Source organism: Sminthopsis crassicaudata, chromosome 1 (assembly GCF_048593235.1).
Source record: "Sminthopsis crassicaudata isolate SCR6 chromosome 1, ASM4859323v1, whole genome shotgun sequence".
Taxonomy (NCBI): Eukaryota; Metazoa; Chordata; class Mammalia; order Dasyuromorphia; family Dasyuridae; genus Sminthopsis; species Sminthopsis crassicaudata.
Window position 1 is genome coordinate 100,234,056 of NC_133617.1, and position 22,459 is coordinate 100,256,514.

Below are 22,459 nucleotides of genomic sequence, written 5' to 3' on the forward strand. Positions count from 1 at the left end.
CCATACATGTTAAATATGTTATAGTATATCCTAGATATAATATGTGTGCAGAACCGAATTTCTTGTTGCACAGGAAGAATTGAATTCAGAAGGTAAAAATATTCAGAGAAGAAAAACAAAAATTGAATGCCACAAATTTTGGTAGGTTGTCTCATTATTGTCATCCTCTTGGATGAAATTGTTGGTTGTGTCTATGATTTGTTGTTTCATCCATTACATTCTTTAGGATTAGATTATTTAATTTCCAATTAATTTTTGGTCTTTTTTTCCTGGCCTTATATTGCATGCAATTTTTATTGCATCATGATTTGAAAAAAAGATGTATTTACTATTTCTACCTTTCTGTATTTGATTTTGAGGTTTTTATGTCCTATTACACAATCAATTTTTGTATAGGTTCCATGAACCCACAAGAAAAAAAGGAAACTTCTTTCTGTTTCCATTCAATTTTTCTCCAAATATCTATCATACCTAACTTTTCTAACATTATGTTTATCTCTTAACTTCCTTCTTATTTATTTTTTTATTTGATTTATCTAGTTCTGAGAGAGCCAGGCTGAGATCCCTCACTAATATAGTTTTGCTATTTCTTCTTGTATCTCTCAACTTCTATGAATTTTGATGCTATACCACTTAACACATATATGTTTAAAATTGATATTGCTTCATTATCTATGGTACCTTTTAGTACAATATAGTTTCCTTCCTTATAACTTTTAATTAGATCTATCTTTGCTTTTGCTTGATCTGAGATCAGGATTGCCCCTCCTGCTTTTTTTTTTACTTCACCTGAATCATAATAGATTCTGCTCCAGCCCTTTATTTCTACTCTGTATTTATCATTCTTTTTAAATGTATTTCTTGTAAACAATATATTGTAGGGATTCTGGCTTTTAATAGAGTTTGCTATCTGCTTCTGTTTTATGGAAGAGCTCATTCCATTCACATTCATAGTTAAAAAAATGAATTCTGTATTTCTTACCATCTTATTTACCTTAAGTTATGCTTTTCTGTTAACTTTCTCCCTTTTTTTTTTGATGATTACTTCTTTTTTTGAGATTGGGTACTGCTATGCTACCTTCTTTCACTTTATTTTTCATTGACCCCCTTGATATTCTTGACCTCTTGTTCTTTCTAACAAATTTTGTGGTGGTATTTTTTTTTCTAGATCAGTAAACTAATTCTTTGGTAGTTTGATTGGTATGACATTGAATGAGTAAACTAATTTAGGTAGTGTTGTAATTTTATTATATTGGCTCAGCTTGCCCAAAAGCAAAAGATGTTCCTCCAGTTATTTAGATCTGCTTTTATTTGTACAAGGAGAATTTTGTCATTGTAGCCATATCATTTCCATTTGTGTCTTGGCAAGAAGACTATCAAAAACAACCAAAAGATATTTTATCCAGAATTTCTTTTTCTATAACTTCCTTCAGGATTTTTATTGGTATTATATAGAAATGGGGATGACTTCTATGGGCTTAATTTATATTCTGCAACTTTGTTATTTTCTTTTTTTTTTCATTTATTTGCTAAAGAGTTCTCTAAGCATTATGTCATTTGCAAAAAAATATAATTTTATGACCTCTTTACGTATATTTATTCCTTCAATTTCTTTTTCATTGTCTTATTGCTATAGCTAATATTTCTGTACAGTACTAAATAATGATGCATATCCCTGTTTAATCTCTGATCTCGTTAGGAAGGCTTCTAGCTTGTCACCATTACAGATAAGGCTTGCTTTTAGTTTTAGATGAATGATACTTAGCATTTTAAGAAAGTTCCATTTATTCTTGTGCTTATGGGTGCTTTTGATAAGAATGTGTTGTTTTTTGTCAAAAGCATTTTCTGCATCTATTGATATAACCATACGTTTTTTATTGTTTTTGATCTTTATAGTTTTCCTAATAGTGAACCAACCCTGAATTCTTGTTTGACAACATGGTCATAATGTATCATTTTTGTGATATATTCTCTTTCCTAATATTTTATTTAAAATTTTTGAATCAGTATTTGCTAAGGAAATTGGTCTATAACTTTCTTTCTCTTTTTGCCTTTCCTCATTTAGCTATCAAAACCACATTTGATTCATAGAAAGAATTTGATGAGACTTCTTTATCTATGTTTTTAAGCAGTTTATATAATAAAGGAATTACTTGTTCTTTAAAGGTTTGGTAGGATACTCATTTCAAATTAATTGTTAATATGTACCTGAAATTCAGCTCTTAAAAGAATCCCATTTTTCTTGAACATGTTCCCTTCTTCTTTTTTTTTTTCTTTTTTGAAGTTATGTTGTTCTGTCTTTCTTTTCTTTGAATTCTGAAACTCACTAGAGATAAATTTTGCTCACAATATAGGGATTCATTCACAAAAGTTTGAGCCAGCTTCTAAGTCTCCCTAATGAAATAAAGAGGTTTTTTTGTTTGTTTTTTTAAGACTTGGGACATTCCAGAAGACTCTAGATAATAACTTGTTGGAGATGTTTTAGCTGTTTTAGGCATCATTTACTGTGTTGAAAAGGATAATCTGTCTATATAAGGCAGTTAAATAGTACAATGGATAGAGTTATGGATCTGAAGTCAGGAAAATCTGAGTTCAAATCTGACTTGAGAAATATACCACTGCATGACTCAGAACAAGAATCTTAACCTCTGTTAGTCCTAGTTTCCTCAACTGCAAAATGTGGGAAATAATAGCACCTATCTCCCTGGGTTGTGAGAATCAAATGATATCATATTTGTAAAAAGCATTTAGCATTATAAAAATCCTTTTCCTTTCTTGATGCATTCATTTCCTACCTTGAAATTCTGATTCTAACTTTGCTTCTAATCATCATCAATGCCAACAAGAACTTATTGAGAGCCTACTGTGTATTAGGCACTGCTATAAATGCTCGGGTACAAAGAAAGGCAAAAAACCCATTAGAATGAGCTCTCCAGGAGCTCCCATACTTTTAAAGAGACAATTTACAAAGAATATGTATATTTAAGATATTGCACATAGGAAGGAGGTGCTGAAAGAAGGCACAAACATTTGGGGCATATGGCAGATGGGCAAAGATTTTTTGATAGGCACAGAATTCCTTTTTCGGTTGTGTAATACTATTCCTGTCATCTTGTCCTTTTCCTTGTGCCTTGTGAGAATAATTTTCCTATCAGGTGAATTGGTAGATGAATTTTGTTTTTCCCTTCTCCAGTGAAAGGATTTCATAATAACCACTCTGAAGTGAGCAAGAAAGTAATGATTTAGAGTTTTTGAAGCCTTTTTCTCAAAGGCTGCAATTTCCTGGTTTTAAAAGTTCAAGTGGTATAGTTTCAGGAGCTTGGGATTTTGGATCAGAAGATATGGGTCAAAATCCTAAGCATATTTGCTCACCATTTAACACTAAGACAAACCCTTCTCCACTTCAATCTTTAGTTTCCTCATCTGCAAAATGGACGTCATAATACTAGATAATGCATAACACCTTAAATGTTCTTAAGAAAAGCATTTTGTAAATATTTTTCCTCTATTTTAAAAGAAATTTTATCAACACCTAGGTGCCACAATAGCTAGAGCAACGGGCCCAGTGTCAGGGATACTTTTCTTTCTGAATTCATCTGACCTCAAATACATAGGAGCTGTGTGACCCTGAATAAGTCACTTAACCTGGTTTGCCTCAGTTTTCTCATCTGTAAAATGACCTGGAGAAGAAATGACAAATTACTACAGTATTTTTGCCAGGAAAACCTCACACAGTGTCATAAAGAGTCATACATGACTGAAAAACAGCGGAACAACAATAACAATAAATATATTCAAGTGAATATACTCTATAAGGAGAAAATCTTACCCAAGTCTCTACCTACATTTCCACATTGGAGAACCCAGAAAATTAACAAAAAATAAAGCAGAAAAAAGGGGTTTTTGCTTTGAATCTTTCTTAACTAATGCAGAAGCTCAATTACCTTTGGGTTTGTTTTTCTTTCCTTCTTTTTTTCTTTTTTTGGGGGGAAGGGGAATAATTATAGCAAGTTCTAATTCTGTTATAGATCATCACATTATATTTGTATTTCCATATTTCATGCTTTGTATTTATTACTTTTATGATATCATAATCTCCTCAAGTTAATATAACATAATTTATGCAGCTGGTAAAATTTGAAAGTCAGGAAGATTGGAGTTCAAATCTTCCCTTTGACACCTATTGGCCATGTGACCTTGGATTTACCCTTAACTTGCATTTAACCTCTCATTGCCTTAGAATGCTGTCTAACATAATATTTGAATAACATAATACAAGATAATCTTTAATAATATAAATTGCAATGCAATGGCTAATCCACAGGAGAAGGGATTTCTTTACTGGGAATTCCTTATATCAATGAATTTATAGTCCTGGTCTGCCTTTTTTTCACACTAAATGTGTAGCTATTTAAGTGTGCACCTTAAAAGTATTATAAGGGTTAGTTATTATTATTAAATTTGATTCAGTAAGCAATGCTATCCTTAAATGCCTGATGAACCTTGGTATCCAGAGAATACTCACTCAAGAGACTCAGGGTGTTGGCTAGCCTCAAGCTACAGTGCACTGAAATTCTAAATTAGGAAAACGAGCTATAACACAATTCCCTACATAGACATGAGACAATTATGGAATGGAATAGCCAGCTGTCCTGGAATAAGATGAACTTGGGAAAAATAAACACTCAAATTATTGAAGTAGTTAGTGCATAAAACATTGAGACTGAGCCTAGAGGAAAAGTGAAGACAATAATAGTTCCAAGAGGGTGGAGGTAATTAGCTGAGTCCTGAATCTCCTCTTAGGGGATGAATTTATTCTTCTTAATATTGTCTTATAATTAGAGCTATCATTATTTATACTATGTTAACAAAGCAGAGGTTCCCCTAAGGACTGACAAGGATGACTGATGATCCTATGAAGGGTAATGGATTCAATGTGACTTTAATGGAGCACCTAGACTAACTATTCTGTTCTTCAAAAAACAAAATTTCTTTCCTTTAATTCCTGTAAGATAATGGGATTTAGAGATAGACAGATCAAGAGAGGTAGCATAATGCATCAAATGAGTGTTGGATGTGCACTTAGAGGGCCTGGATTGAAAGTTGCATGACATTGGGCAAGTTACCAAAGTCCCCAGTTTTCTCAAATAAAGAAATTGGACCAGCTTTAACTCTAAAACCCAATCCCATCCCCTCATCTTACATATGAGGAAACTGAGGCCCAGGACTAGAGAAGTTACTTGTTCAAAGTCACATAAGATGTAAATAGTAAAATCTGAATTCAAACCAAAATCCTTTGATTTCAAATGCAGTATCTGGATGATATTTAACCACATTCAGACATATAAACTCTGATTTACAAGACTACTGTACTTTTTGCTAAACTACAGATTACATTAGATTCCAAGAGTTAAAATTTTATGGTTGGATAATGACATGGATTTCATTGTCCTGAATTTCATGTAAAAAGTGCTTAGTGCATTGAAATTGCTCTGAGATCTGTCAGTTTACTAAATGCTGTGTGACATGGTGAATTGTGATGGAATAGGAAGTCAGGAAGAACTAGATTTATATTCCCTCTCAGACAAAAGTGTGACTTACCATCTCTAATTCTCATTTTTCTTATCTGTAAAATGAGGAATATTTGTTGAGGGTCAAATGAGATGATTTATATAAAGAAAAATTTTAAACTTTTACTATTGAATAAATTACTAATATGAGAAAGCCCAATAAAACAGGAATCAAAAGAATAATCCTGGGTCAGCTAATAATGAACTCTTGGACTTCTTTGTTCTTCTGGATCTCAGTTTCCTTCTCTATAAAATGCAATGGGACCAGACAGTGTCTTCAATTTCCAAAGTTATGTATTTTGTTTCTAAATACTGAAGAAAGTTCTGTTTTGAAAGGCCCCTTATGATTTAAAAAAAAAATTAGCATCCTATTTTATGTAAGAACAAGCTTGCTGGAGGATCAGAATAAGTGTCTAGTAAATGATATTTTTGAGCCTAGATTATATCACTGTGGGGTTCTTTCTAACAGACAAAAAATAAAAAAAAAATTCATAGCTCATCATTTATATAGAAATAAAACTGACAGTAAATGAAAACAGATATTCCAAGCAAGTATTTAGCTAAAGATAAAAGTCCCTTTTCTAGAGGCCCACTATGCAATATTTTTCAGTAGTTGGTGGTACTCTTTTCATTTTATAGTCTCAATGGTGAGACAAAAAAAAAGTAACCACAAACTAATGATGTCTCCTTAAACTTTCTTCAATATGGATTATTCTGTCTCCCTTCCTCCCTCTCTCCCTCTTTCCCTTTTTCCCTCCATTCCTTCCTCTCTGTCTCTGTCTCTGCCTCTGTCTCTTTCTGTCTCCCTCTCTTTCTCTCTGTCTCTGTGAGTGTCTCTGTGTCTGTCTGTCTGTCTCTCTCTGTGTACTCTGTATTGAAAGGCATCTTACTTCTACTTCCTTAATACTATCTTTATTCCTTTTCCCTTGTCATAGTTTCACCAGGGAAGAGAACCAGGAAAGCGCTATATGAGAACTATTGCTTTACACGACCACATGGACTAGGGAAGATTTTAAGTATTTTTCCCTAATCAACCAATAAGTATGTCCTGATAATAACAATGTACATAGAATTTTAAGATTAATAATTAAGATTAGTCATATCATCAAGATAATCTTAGGGGGCAGGTAGCATACGTAGAAGGTGGGTAGCATAAATATAATTGCTAATATTGTTATTTTTTTTTTAATAAATGAGGACCTAAAACCTAGAAAACTGAAATAATCTACACTTGGTTACACAAAACTGGGATATGAACCTGGTTTTCCCAACTTCAAGTCTAAAATAATTTCTATAATCCCACATTGCTTTTCAACCTGATGTTCTATCTGTGATGAACCTAGTTTCTGAAAAGCATTGCTTAAATGTCAAATTGGAAAGACCTGAGTTCATATCCTTTAGTTAGGTATTTACTAGCTATGTGACATTAATCAAATCTTTCTCAGATTCAGATTATGGAAAATATGGGTAATAATACCACCTACCTCAAAATGTTGTGAATCTCAAGAGAATAATACATATAAAGTAACTTGAAATTTTTTAGAAACTGGGTGAATGTCAGCTATTGGTTATTATTTACTATGACAAGTAGTAAAATCTTTGCATGTGGGCTTAATCATTGGAATATGTGTCTATGATACAAGGAACACTCTAGCTATATTTGGAGAAAGCTCTTATCAGAAGGAGGATCTTATGAGAGTGATAATATTTTGGAAAACAACTTATGAAACCATTTACTAAAGTGTGGAGGAGCTGTGACCTGCTTCTTTGAAGTGGATATTTACTTCAGTAAAATCACCAAGATATTCTTAAAAATTGACTCCCCTTTGTTCTATTCTATGAGATACTTTGAAGACCTTAAGAGCAATTCTTTCCTCTTGTTCTCTTAATATTTTTTCCTTGTCAAACTTAAATTCCTTGGACTCAGTTTATAGTTTTCTATTATTTGGACCCTAAATCTACTTCTTAAATTCCCCTTAAGTTTAGAGATTCTATCTTACGTACCTTTTTATTTCCCTTAGTGTTTAACATGTGCTTGTACTTTACTAATATTTGTTTCATAAGTGAGACTGAATGGTTTCAGTAGCCATTCAAGTGATTTATTCATAACTCTTTTTCTCCTTTTTTCTTGCCTTCAATTATTATACATTTTCTTTCTCAGTTTCTCTTTGTCTCTGTTTCTCTTTCTCCATATATTTATGTGGGTGTGGGTGTGGCATAGATATTATGTTTGTTTATATTAGACATTATATTGTCCAAATTTAACTAAAACTGACCATCCTAAAAATCAATACTTCAACTTCCTCGAGTTTCAACTTTTTCCTAGTTAATCACTGGTGTCAGTGAGACATGCCAAAATTGAATTTTTTTTTAAAATTTCATTTGTATTTACGTTTTATGTCACTTATACTCTCTCTATAATCCTCCTCTTACCCCCCCCAAGTCATCCCTTATAATTGATATTTTAAAGGAAGAGAAAAAAATTAGGAAAACTAATTAATACACACAGACACAAATTTGAAATTATGTGCGATGTCACAAATCTTTAGACCTCTACTTCTTTGAAAAGAGTAAAAGGAGATTTCTTCTATTTCTGTGGAAGGCTGAGCTTGTTCTTAATAGTTTTCAATATCTTGTGATTCTTGTTCTTTCCATTTACCCTTCTGTAGTCATTATGTATAGCTCTTTCCTGACTCTGCTTACTTTATCTTGTAACATTTCACACAAATCTTTCCATGCTTCTCTGTTTTATCATGTTCACTATTTTTTCATAGCACAGCATCATTCAATTATATTCATTTATAATTTATTTATCTCATGCAATCAGTGGACATGTATTTTATTTCCAATTCTTATCTAATACAAAAAGTAGCACTATAACAAATAATCTTAGTGTATATAAAATTTTTCTTTTGTCAGTGACTTTCTTCAAATATATACTTCATAATGCAATCCCTGGATCAAAGCATATGGACTCTTTAGTCATTGTATTTTAATAATTTCAACTTGTTTTCCATAATAATTGTATTAATTCCCAGCTCCAGCAACAATAAACCAATAAGTCTTTCTACAACCACTCCAATGTGGACTATTTCTGATCATTGTAATTAATATCCATTTAATAGATGTTGTGGGGAAGTGTTCATGATGTTTTAATTATAATTTCTCTTATTTGTATTTTGGACCATTCTTCCATTTTTCCATTTCTATTTTTTTCAAATTTTCAAACATATTTGTATGCATTGCTTAAGGAGCAAAATATATTCCTTTGTTCCTCTACATCTTGAGACTTCCCCCTTTCTAATCTATTGCCATTGTATAGTTAATATCATCTAGCTAGGTACTTCAGGGCTCTAATATGTTCTATTCTAGATACTGTTGGAGCTTTCTCATATCTCCTTCTAGCTAATCTTAAATTCATTCTTTCAAAACAAATGGTCAAATAATCTGTGGAATAGAGAAAAAAAAAACATCAGGTTCATACTCATGGGTCCTTAATTCTAGTCTCTGTTTTGATATTTTCATGACCTCTTGAGGAAATCTTCTAATGAATCCCAGCCAAATGTGAGGGGTGAATTAGGACATCTTTAAGATCCTAATTACTGATAATCAGTTCTTGGAAATAAGGATAAAATAATATGTTATGAAATCATTTCTATTATTATTAATATATGTAAACAATATGATTTAATCAATTCCATCTCTCAATGTACATCTCTAATCAGAAATGCACATCACATCCTGCCTGGAAGTAGATACTTTCTAGGGATTTGCCTGACACACATACTGTTTAAATGGGTGAAATATATGAAAAATATTAATTGAACAATGAATATCTGTTTAATCATTTTCTTTAAAAATGGTCAGAAATTTAATATCAATATCAGCATGCTATCTTAAAGTCTTATGTATGGCACTATTAGGCTCAAATGAGATAATAGATTTAATTTTTTTGGTAAATAAGTGCCATATAAATGTGAGTTATTATTATTTTCATTACATTTTGATTATATTTTATTTATATAATTATATTATATTTAAAAATGTATTTACCCTATGATTACTAGACCTCCAGTCAGGGGATGACTTCATTCTCTGAGACTTTTACTGTTAACCTGTTGAATTCAAACAATATTTGAGTTGTGATGCTAAATGTTTAACAATCAGGTTATTTTAGAAGGTATAGGCTAAGTGGTATATGCACAGAATAATTTTCTATTTAATTTGAATTATTAGCACTTTTTAAAATTTAGACAAAGGATAAACAAGGCCTGATTAATTTGCCAACTTTAGACGTATAAATAAATGCTCACACTAAAAATTTAATCATTGGGTATTTCCAACTCTTTTCAGCACACCCTTTCATGAATTGCATCAGTGAATCATCAAAGTTTAAGAAATCAGAGTAAAAACTTAGACAGATTCTGTGAAACTATGAAGATTTCATGCATGAATAAATGCTTAGCCTGGTACCTGCCATGTAGAAGTTGCTCAATAAATTTATATTCAAACTTTAGTCTGAATGTACTTATCACCAAGAAGTTTTTCAAATACTAAATATTTTGCATCTTAGCAACTCAAGAAAATTGTCTTTTTAGGGCACAGAGGAGTTGTGATCTGAGATGAATGAAAGGAAGCCCAGAGTGATGAAATATTTTATATTAATGAAATGCCAATCAGCACTGTTTCACAACATTGCTTTATGCTGTCAACTGCACACTAGCAACCATGGTTTTATCTTCTTGAATACAGAGAATCAAAGACTTAGACCTGGAAGCAATTTGGATCTCAAAAGGAATTTAGTAGAATCTCACTTTATAGATGAGATAGCTGAGAACCAGAGACTTGAAGACAACTTGAAGACACCTTTGAAACCAAGACTTTTTCATATATGGGGAAACTGAGGCAGAGAGAAGCAAAATGAATTGCTCAAAGTGAAATCCTTTGATTTTGAAGTCAGTTCTTCTGACTCCAATTCCCATGTTCTTTCCACATTGTCCTGACAGAGAATGATGATTTTTGGATAAAGCACAATATATAATGAAGCCTAATTCCACTATACGTCAAACAATAAACATTCCAAAGTTCAGAGAGACCTAGAATCTACTCTGTAGTGACTATCTTGTTTGCCCCTATTGGAGTTAGGATTATTTGACCACTAACGTATTCTTCAGGAAACATAACCATCCACCAGTAAAAGGTTTTTCATGAAACTTCACTTTTCAGACATGTAAGTTGTTATGATGCCATAAGAATAGACTCAGAATCAAGTGATTAATAAACAAGAGGGGAAATGTAAGTATTGTAAATCAAGTGGTAATGGTTGGGTATATCATGATAATAGAAAAGGAACAGAATCCAAGGAGGAGGCCATGGCTGGCATCTCAACATGCAGCATGACATTGGGAATATCCTTTCTCTGAGAGTCTGAGGAACTAAGTTCTATTCCGGATTCTGCCAAAGTTGTTGTAAGCAAGTCACTTTACTTCTGAAAGTATCTGTTTTCTCATCTATAAAATGGAAATAATAATACTTCTACTGCCAAAATCACAGTATTATTGCTTAAGAAAATATCTGAATTTTAGAGAATTATAAAAATGATAGTTATTATTTCTTATAAAACCAAGCAGGAGTGAATAGACAGTAAGATATGAATAAGGAGACTAGCCAGAAATAGGCAGCTAGAAGATTCCATGGACAGATTACTAGATATGAAGTTAGGAAGACTCAAGTTCAAATTCTGCCTCAAATATTTCTTACCTGTGTCACCCTGGATCACATCTCTTTTTTGTTTTAGTTTCTTCATCTGTATAATAAAAATCACTTCCTATGTTTGTTGTGAGAATCAAATGAGATAATATCTGTATATTGCTTAGCATAAACTTTTTAACAATATCTTTTTATTTTCAAAATACATTCAAATTTTTTTTCAACATTCACTCTTGAAAAACCTTGTGTTCCATTTTTTCCTTCCTTTCTCGCCCCCCTCCTTTAAATAACAAGTAATCCAATATATATTAAACATGTTAGCATAAACTCTTAACAAATAGAAAGTATTATTTAAATTAAAGCTATTATTATTATCATCAGACTAATTTTTGCAACTAATGTTTCAAATTATGGAGGGAGCAAGAAAAGATGAAAAGCAAAAAGACAAAATGTATAAGCTTCTGATACTTACTTGCTCTGCAAATGGGCAAACTATCTGATCTATCCAAATCTTAGTTTCTTCATCTGAAAATGAAGTAAAAAATACAATATTACTAGGCTAATAAGATTATTCACTCTAAAATCCAATAATGTATTCAAAAGGCTTTAAATTTAAAAATTTATAGGATCAAGTATATGAGTTATTACTATTATTATGACCACCATTACCACTATTGCTGCATTTTTTTATTATAGCACTTCTTTATTTTATCCCCTCTTTTCAGATAACTGATATTCTTTTTTATTTTTTTTAAAATTTATTTTTTATTAATTTTATAATTATAACATTTTTTGACAGTACATATGCATAGGTAGTTTTTTACAACATTATCTCTTGTACTCCTCTTTGTTTGGAATTTTTTCCCCTCCTTCCCTCCACCCCCTCCCCTAGATGGCAGGCATTTCATACATATTAAATATGTTATAGTATATCCTAGGTATAATATATATGTGCAGAACCGAATTTTGTTGTTGTTGCAAAGGAAGAATAGGATTCGGAAGTTAAAAATAACCTGGGAAGAAAAACAAAAAAATGCTAACAGTTTACACTCATTTCCTAGTGTTCCTTCTCTGGGCATAGCTGATTCTGTCCATCATTGATCAATTGGAATTGGATTAGCATTCTCTATGTTGAAGATATCCATGTCCATCAGAATACATCCTAATATAGTATTGTTGTTGAAGTGTATAATGATCTCCTAGCTCTGCTCATTTCACTCAGCATCAGTTCATGTAAGTCTTTCCAAAACTCTCTGTATTCATCCTATTGATAATTTCTTACAGAACAATAATATTCCATAACATTCATATACATAATTTACCCAACCATTCTCCAATTGATGGGCATCCATTCATTTTCCAGTTTCTAGCCACTACAAAAAGGGCTACCACAAACATTTTGGCACATACAGGTCCCTTTCCCTTCTTTAGTATTTCCTTGGCATATAAGCCCAGTAGTAACATTTCTGGATGAAATGATATGCACAGTTTGATAACTTTTGGGGCATAATTCCAGATTGCTCTCCAGAATGGTTGGATTCTTTCACAACTCCACCAACAATACATCAGTGTCCCAGTCTTCCTACATCTCCTCCAAAATTCATCATTATTTGTTCCTGTCACCTTAGCCAATCAGACAGGTGTGTAGTGGTATCTCAGAGTTGTCTTAATTTGCATTTCTCTGATCAATAGTGATTTGGAACACTTTCACATGAGTGGAAATAGTTTCAATTTCATCATCTGAAAATTGTCTGTTCATATCCTTTGACCATTTATCAATTGAAGAATGGCTTGATTTCTTATAAATTAGAGTCAATTCTCTGTATATTTTGGAGATGAGGCCTTTATCAAAATCTTTAATTGTAAAAATGTTTTTCCAATTTGTCACTTCCCTTCTAATCTTGTTTGCATTAGTTTTGTTTCTGAAAAAACTTTTTAATTTGATGTAATCAAAATTTTCTATTTTGTGATCAATAATGATTTCTAGTTTTCCTTTGGTCACAAATTCCTTCCTCCTCCACAAATCTGAGAGGTAAACTATCCTATGTTCTTCTAATTTATTTATGATCTCGTTCTTTATGACTAAATCATGGACCCGTTTTGATCTTATCTTAGTATGTGGTGTTAAGTGTGGGTCCATGCCTAGTTTCTGCCATACCAATGTGCAGTTTTCTCAGCAGTTTTTGTCAAATAATGTTAGGTTCTTACTAAGTGCTAAAGAGATAGATATTAGGTTCTTACTAAGTGCTAAGTCAGTACTTGACAATTCTCTAGTTCAGGCCTTTCCTGGGGAAGAGCTTGCATGCTTAGGAGGAGCGAGTTCATTGGTTGAAGTAATTCTTCCCAGAAGCCCTTGCATTATCCCATGCCCATTCTCTGGGATGATAAAGAGGGCAGCTCTGGAGGAAAAAGGGAATTTTTTCTGGACCAGACTTGAGGCTGCTCTCTGCAGGAAGGGAAGTCGGCTCTCTACAGGAAGAAGAATCTGTCTGAGAGATTTGAGTTGAAACAGCAGATCTCCTCCCAGAGAGCGATCGGCAGCTTCTGGAGACAACAGCACATTCATTACAAAATAATGAATTCTTATACCAAAAGTTGGGATCTTTGGGTTTGTCAAACACTAGATTGCTATTTTTATTCACTATCTTGCCCTGTGAACCTATTTTATTCCATTAATCAACTAGTCTATTTTTTAGCCAATGCCAAATGGTTTTGGTGACTGCTGCTTTATAATATAGTTCTAGATCAGGTACAGCTAGGCCACCTTAATTTATTTTTGTTTTTGTTTTTGTTTTTGTTTTTTTTCATTACTTCCCTTGAAATTCTTGACCTTTTGTTCTTCCATATGAAGTTTGTTGTTATTTTTTCTAGGTCATTTAAATAGTTTCCTGGGAGTCTGATTGGCATAGCACTAAATAAATAGATTAGTTTAGGGAGTATTGTCATCTTGTTTATATTCTTTCAGCTTATCCAAGAGCACTTAATGTCTTTCCAATTATTTAAATCTGACTTTATTTTTGTGGCAAGTATTTTGTAATTTTGCTCATATAATTCCTGACTTTCCTTTGGTAGATATATTCCCAAATATTTTATATTATCGACAGTTATTTTGAATGGAATTTCTCTTTCTCTTGCTGTTGGATTGTGTTAGTAATGTATAAAAATGCTGAGGATTTATATGGATTTATTTTGTTTGCAGCTTTGCTAAAGTTCTGAATTATTTCTAATAGCAGAGTGTTTGGGGTTCTCTAAGTATACCATCCTGTCATCTGCAAAGAGTGATAGTTTGATTTCCTCATTACCTACTCTAATTCTTTGAATCTCTTTCTCGGCTCTTATTGCTGAGGCTAGAGTTCCAAGTACAATATTGAATAGTAATGGTGATAGTGGGCAACTTTGTTTCACTCCTGATCTTACTGGGAAAGGTTCCAGTTTATCACCATTACATATGATGTTTACTGACAGTTTTAAATATATGCTCCTTATTATTTAAGTAATAGTCCATTTATTCCTATACTCTCAAGTGTTTTTAGTAGGAATGGATGTTGGATTTTGTCAAATCCTTTTTCTGCATCTATTGAGATGATCATATGGTTTTTGTTAATTTAGTTATTGATATAGTCAATTATACTAATAGTTTTGCTAATATTAAACCAGCCCTGCATTCCTGGTACAAATCCCACTTGATCATAGTGTCTTATCCTGGGGATGATTTTCTGTAGTCTTTTTGCTAATATTTTATTTAAGATTTTAGCATCAATATTCATTAGGGAGATTGGTCTATAATTTTCTTTCTCTGTTTTCAGCCTACCTGGTTTAGGTATCAACTATTACTGCAATTATGAATATTGCTACTGCTACCACTGTTATTATAATTAAAGAGATAGGAAGAGAGAATATTTTTTTTTAACTTATTAGCAACTATGGGACTATGGGATGGAGATGTGATGGTTAATATTTAAGAACTGGATTTCTGTACAATATACAAATGCATACATATGTCTACTTACTATTATACATAAATGTATATACATACTTATACATACACACATACATATGGCGCAATTTAAAATTTAACTTGGATTATTAACATTTTCTCCATCATATTAAGTCTAGAAATAGTAGAAATAATAGTTCCACTGCCTAGCTCACAGAGTTATTGCTGAAGAAAGTGATTGCTGAAATGTAAAGGCACAGAAATAATAGGTATTATTTCTATGAGTGAAAAGACAATACAATTATAAATAATTTTATAGTTTATGGTGTTTGCTGAAGTGACACTGAACATTCAACAATGTCTCAAAAGACAGTGAGAGTTGACTCTGGCACATGCCTACTGTGGGGTCATTTCCAATTGTAGTTTACCAAATATGTCCATGGCTACTCCAGACCCTATGAAGTATTGTACAAACTAATTATCAAATATAGAAAATATAGATCTTGTCATAAATAAATTAGAGGAATAGGATAGTATCCCTCTCATACTTGTGGAGGAGGAAGGAATTTGTGACCAAAGGAGAACTAGAGATAATTATTGATCACAAAATAGAAAATTTTGATTACATCAAATTAAAAAAGCTTTTGTACAAACAAAACTAAGACAAAAAATATTAGAAGGGAAGTAACAAACTGGGAAAATATTTTTACAGTTAAAGGTTCTGATAAAGGCCTCATTTCCAAAATATATAGAGAACTGACTCTAATTTATAAGAAATCAAGCCATTCTCCAATTGATAAATGTTCAAAGGATATGAACAATTTTCAGATGATGTAATTGAAACTATTTCCACTCATATGAAAGAGTGTTCCAAATCACTATTGATCAGAGAAATGCAAATTAAGACAACTCTGAGATACTACTATACACCTGTCTGATTGGCCAAGATGACAGGAACAAATAATGATGAATGTTGGAGGGGCTGTGGGAAAACTGGGACACTGATACATTGTTGATGGAGTTGTGAAATAATCTAGCCATTCTGGAGAGCAATTTGGAACTATGCCCAAAAAGTTCTCAAACTGTGCATACCCTTTGATCCAGCATTGCTGCTATTGGGCTTATATCCCAAAGAAATACTGAGAAGGGGAAAGGGACCTGTATGTGCCAAAATGTTTGTGGCAGCCCTTTTTGTAGTGGTTAGAAACTGGAAAATCAATGGATGCCCATCAATTGGAGAATGGTTGGGTAAATTGTGGTATATGAATGTTATGGAATATTATTTTTCTGTAAGAAATAACCAGTAGGATGAATACAGAGAGGTTTGGAGAGACTTAACATGAACTGATGCTGAGTGAAATGATCAGAATCAGGAGATCATCATACACTTCAACAACAATACTATATTAGGATGTATTCTGATGGACATGGATATCTTCGACATAGAGAAGTGCTAATCCAATTCCAATTGATCAATGATGGACAGAATCAGCTACACCCAGAAAAGGAACACTGGGAAATGAGTGTAAACTGTTTGCATTTTTGTTTTTCTTCCCAGGTTATTTTTACCTTCTGAATCCAATTCTTCCTGTGCAACAAGAAATTTGGTTCTGCACACATATAATATATCTAGTATATACTATAACATATTTAACATGTATGGGACTGCCTGCCATCTAAGATAGGGGGTGGAGGGAAGGAGGGGAAAATTCAGAACAGAAGTGAGTTAATGTTGTAATAAATAATGTAATATAATAATGTTGTAAAAAATTACCCATGTATATGTACTGTCAAAAAACAGTTATAATTATAAAATTAATAAAAAAAGAAAATGTAGATGTTTAAAAATGTAAATTACATATGAATGAACCATTCATAACTTCAGAGTAATAATACTGAATATCACTGATCCAGACTTAAGTATTAGTCTAAGAACAATAATTGGGAGATATTATAGTAAAAGCTAAAATAATTTTGAAGAGAGAGTAAATTAAATTTCTTCCCAGGCTCCTATCCTGAAAGTGGGCCAGTTTTATTTTCAAGGTTTCTTATCTTTGGATCACTGCACTAAATCTCTTTAAGGAATTCAATCACTCTCTTTCTCTTTCTCCTCTCCCTCCTTCCTTCATTCTCTCCTTTAAAGTAAATATTATTTAAAATATCTCACCAGAATAATGTTTATTCCTCTATTTCAGATTGTGGCGCAGGCAGTCTTGTTCATGTGCATGAACACAGCAGGAATCTTCATTAGCTACCTGTCAGACAGAGCCCAACGTCAAGCTTTCCTGGAAACCCGAAGATGTGTGGAAGCAAGGTTGAGACTAGAAACTGAGAATCAGAGACAGGTACCAAATGGAAAAAGTATATATTAAAGTTATTCTATTATATTTACCTTCATTCTTTGATGTTTTCCCCAGCTTCTTCTGAAAACCAACTCAAGTTTCAGTAATTATCACTAAGACTTCCTTTTGTTACAAGAGTCTTTCCATCTCCATATATTTCTGTTTGAATGTATGCTTCTTAACTTTAGTGACTATAATTAATGCTTGTTGAATGAATGAAGACATGAATATGATTCTAGATTTCTAAATGCAGCCATTGTTAATTAATTTTAACTGACAAGAGTTTTATTCTGCAGTGCTTTTCATGCTTTACCAAGGGTTCAAATTATTGAGTAATTTGAGTGTTAGAGCTGGAAGCAACCTTAGAACCTGGAATGTTAGATATGGAAGGAGGCTTAGAACAAAGAATGTTAGCTCTATAAAGGAGATCAGAAAGGTGAAGGGATTTGCCTAACATAATAAATATGGGACAAAACTATAAATTTTTAGAACAATACTCATTTCACTTATTTATGCTTCTATATTTGCAAAAACAAAATGTAAAATCCTATATTTTAGGATTGGTCTCTCATTGTGTTGATAATGCAATGTATATGTATTTCTAATCTTTCAACTTACCCTCTAAGGGCAGCAACTGGTCCCCTATGTCATGTCAAAGTTGTTCTAATTTGGAAGTTGAAGGCTATGAAAGTTCACTGAGCACTTCATCACATACATGGTCCCCAGAAGTCTATTATGACATTCAGGAGAGATGATTTTCCATCCTTGATTGGAGAAATATTACTTTGTGAGTGAAAGGGAAAATATTGAATTCATTGCAGTTCAGTGACTGGCTAAATGGTATCTCTGCTACACAAATGCAAGCCTTTCACTCAAGGATTGATTTGGCTCATTAGGAATTTTTCCTTGATGACCTTTCTTTTCAATAGAAGTTAGGATTATAAAATAAGACTGATTCTGCAAAACAGCAAAAACAAAATAAAAAACATCAGCATTTATCCATATTAAAAAGTATCCTTATACTATAATATTGCCATCTTAAAAACATTTCTGGAACTGTGTTTTTGTTTTTAATATTCTGGAGTAGTATATGGAACCAAATTAAAAAATATATTTTACTTTATATTATAGTAGTATAATACTGTTTTAGTTGAAGTCACAAACAAACATATCTCAGCTTGTTCATATATTATATGTACCATAAAATTTGACTATTCCCAAAAAATTAAATCTATCCCCATATGATAAAGATTTGTCATAGGTTGGGAAGGCATCTCTCAAGGAAGAGCCACCAAAAACTTTTGAGCAATGGAAATAAAATTTGATTAAGAGGATTAAAGAGGAAAATGGAAGAAGTTCAGTATGAGGCATTAAAGGAATTAGAATTTTAAGTCAGGAATATTTGAATTCAAATTAGTTTCAGACACTTACTAACTGTGCCATCCTAGCCATATTACTTAGACTCTTACTTCCTCAGTTTCCTCAACTGTAAAACCAAAGTAGTTGTGAGGATAAAATGACATTTTTTAGCAAACTTCAAAGTGCTATATAAAAGCTAGTTTTTTTTTTCTTAATATTAATATTAGTATGATTATTCATTTCAATGTTCACATACTCATTCAATTTCAAATCTGGAAGAGATCTCAGAGATCATTCAGTCTAACCCTGTGACAAAATTCATGCCCAGAAAGTATAAGAAATGACATGAATCTAATTATGTTACAATCACACCTCTTTTACTTAGATCTTTGACTTACTTGTGAATATGTCAACACCACTTTACTGGTGTGATTGCTTCTTCCATGCATGCTATAGGTGGGAGATTGTTTGAATGTTAGAAAGAGAATTGCCTTTAAAATTAAAGGAATAGGGTTCAAATCCCATCTTTGATGATGAGTACCTTGTGGGACCTTGATCAAAGTTCCTAACCTCCTTGGGTCTCAGTTTCCTCATTGAGGAAATTTTATTTTGTGATTTTTAAAAATCCTATATTGTTCTAAGTCTATAAACTTAGATTAGGTACCAATATGCATATATAAATGTAAGTGAGCTTGTGCACATGTGCATGTATGTGTATGTGTATTTATGATGAACTTGGGAAGGCTTTTTCTCAAATGAGATGGCAAGGGCTTTTTGCAACTTGATATAAGGCCTCTCAGAACTTGCATTTTACTTAGAAATAGCCTTTTATAATCCATGGTAATCTTCCTGTTGATGAAGCAAATTTGAGTAGGGTTATCTGTGATTTTTTTTTTTTTTTTTTTTTAGAGTTTTATATCTTTGATTTTATCAATGCATGGAACTCCCACTAACAAAACTTCTAATAATGCAGCTTAGCAAATCACTTGACATTTACAGTTTGGAGAGTCCCTTGAGTCAATAAAGGTTTAAAAACTTGGTTATGGTCATTAGCTGTTATATATAAGAGGCAGGATTTGAAGCTACTTCTTTCTGATTCCAAGATTTACTTTGACTCTCCAGTATATTAAATTGTTAAATCCAAAATTGCTACTTCTGCTAAATTTGACCATGTACTTTGAAAATTCAGTATCTCCATGTTCTCATAAAATAATACTCTAGTCACCAGTTTTTCATTTCCCACTCCTTCAGACTTTTTCATCAGGTCCATAGGAACCTCATCAGCCTGCAAAATCAAATTGTCCTTCTAAGTCACTATTAATAGAGAAGTATAAATTAAAACAAGGTTGAGGTACTACCTCATACTTGTCAGAGTGGCTAACATGATAGAAAAGGAAAATGGCAAATGTTGACAGAGATTTGGAAAAATTGGGACACTAATACATTATTGGTGAAATTACAAATAGATCCAACTATTCTGGGGAATAATTTGTCCAAAAGGTTATAAAATCACAAATTCCTTTTGATCCACTGATACCATTAGTAGGTCTATGTGCCAATGAGATCAAAGAAAAAGGAAAAATATTTTTATGTAAAACAAATTATAGCAGCTCTTTTTGTTATGGCAAAAAATCTGGAAATTAGAAGGAGGTCTCAACTGAGGAATAGTTAAACAAGTTGTAAGATATGATTGTGATGGGATTGTTGTTAATCTGTGTCTGACTCTATGTGATCCTATTTTGGAGTTGTTGTTGTTGTTGTTTTTTCTTCCCCAAAGAAATGAGAATGGTTTGCTGTTTCTTCTCTAGCTCATTTTACGAGATGAGATAAAGTTAAAGGACTTGCCCAGAGTCACACAGCTAGTAAGTTTCCAAGGCTGGATTTGAACTCATGAAGATGTGTCTTCATCCCAGCCATATGCATTTTCTGTGCCATGTAGCTGTTTGTTATGGAACAGTTGTACTACACAAAATCATAAGCGAGATGTTTTCAGAAAAACCTAAAAAAACTTATATGACAAGAGTGAAGTGAACAGAACAAGGAGAACATTGTACAAAGTAGTACCAATGTTTTATAGCTATTCTCATCAAGACAATGATCTAAGAAATTCCAAAGGACTTAGGATGAAAACTGTTACCCATTTCTAGAGAAAGAATTGATGAAGTCTGAATGCAGATCAAAATATTTTTATTTTTACTTTTATGGGCATTTTAAAAATCTATGATGTTTCTTTTCAACATGACTAGTGTGGAAATGTTTTGCATGACTGCACTTGTATAACCTATATTAATTTGTTTGCCTTCACAATAAGGGAGAAGGGAGGGAGGCAGAAAGAGAATTTGGAACTCAAAATTTTTAAAAGGAATATTAAATTTGTTTTTTAGAAACTGAAGATGGAATTAGAGGAGACAAAAAGGAACGGGACTCCTTAAGTAGTAAGATGAGTTAACCTTGAAAAGGAATAAGGCTACTTCAACACATGAGGTCAGGTGAAGAAAGTGAACTCTTATTAGAATGAGTCCAAGTAGGGTTTGGCACACATGCTGTTAAACAAGCACAAAAAAATTGAATAACTCAATAGGAAAGGAAGTTGGGGAAAGGGAAATGAGGTTAAGAGGAAAAATAATAACAGGAGAAGGAAGTTTCACAAACACAAGATACCTGCTTCAGAGAGTAGCCTCAATTTTAGCCTTGGGTCTTCTTGGAGGACAATATTGGGAGCTTAAAATGATTTGAGGCATCTGTGTCTTCCTGGATTTCCATCTTCCAATAGTAGTATCATTCTCATTTTTGACCCCACATAGATGGGAGTGAAAGATTTCCATCTAGGAGTGTCCCTTTTTGCCATATATCCCCTTTAAAAGAGTACATTTCTCTCTAGTTTCTGTACATACATGTTAGGGAATTCATCAAAATTTTTTTATTTTTTTTGGCAGGAAGATGGAAACTTTTTACCAACTATTCTTACTTTTGTTAAGCATTTCAGTCACATCTGACTCTAATTAATCTCATTTAGGGTTTTCTTGGCAAAGATACTGGAATGGTGCACCCTTTTCTTCTCCAGCATATTTTACAGATGAAAAAACTGAGGCAAAGTAGTTTAAGTGATTTGCCCAGGTCACCCAGCTAAGTTTGAACTTAGAAAGATAAATCTTCCTGACTCCAGGGCCAGCCTTGAATCCATAGCACCATCAGCTATCTTTAGTTCCATTTCTGAACTGAATTAATATATCCATTTTTATGAGTTACTTAGAACTGATTGGCTAAAAAACAACTTTATTTTCAGTTGAATAAAAAAAATTCTCAAAAATTCACAGTTCTCAATTTTGTAGATGGGAAACAAGAAAATAAAATGACTAATAAAATGACATATAATGGACATATTCAACAATATTTATCTTTTTGCATCTCTAGATTTATCAAAAACTATGTTATCTATACTCTGAGAAAGTGATAACAGACAAAGTGCAGAATAAAACATCTTTTCAAATATGGCCAATGTCTAGGTTTGTTTTCCTTGACTATGTTTATTTGTAACATTT

At 32.5% G+C, this 22,459-nt stretch overlaps 1 protein-coding gene across 2 annotated transcripts in view; it reads left to right on the forward strand.

Annotated features, from left to right (window-relative positions):
* Window positions 1–22,459, forward strand: part of ADCY8 (adenylate cyclase 8) — a 411,706-nt gene that overhangs the window by 98,589 nt on the left and 290,658 nt on the right. For both annotated transcript variants that reach the window (XM_074265464.1, XM_074265467.1), the window contains exon 2: window positions 17,412–17,561. In XM_074265464.1, the coding sequence (XP_074121565.1) occupies window positions 17,412–17,561 (150 nt within the window). The remainder of the gene's footprint in view (window positions 1–17,411; window positions 17,562–22,459) is intronic.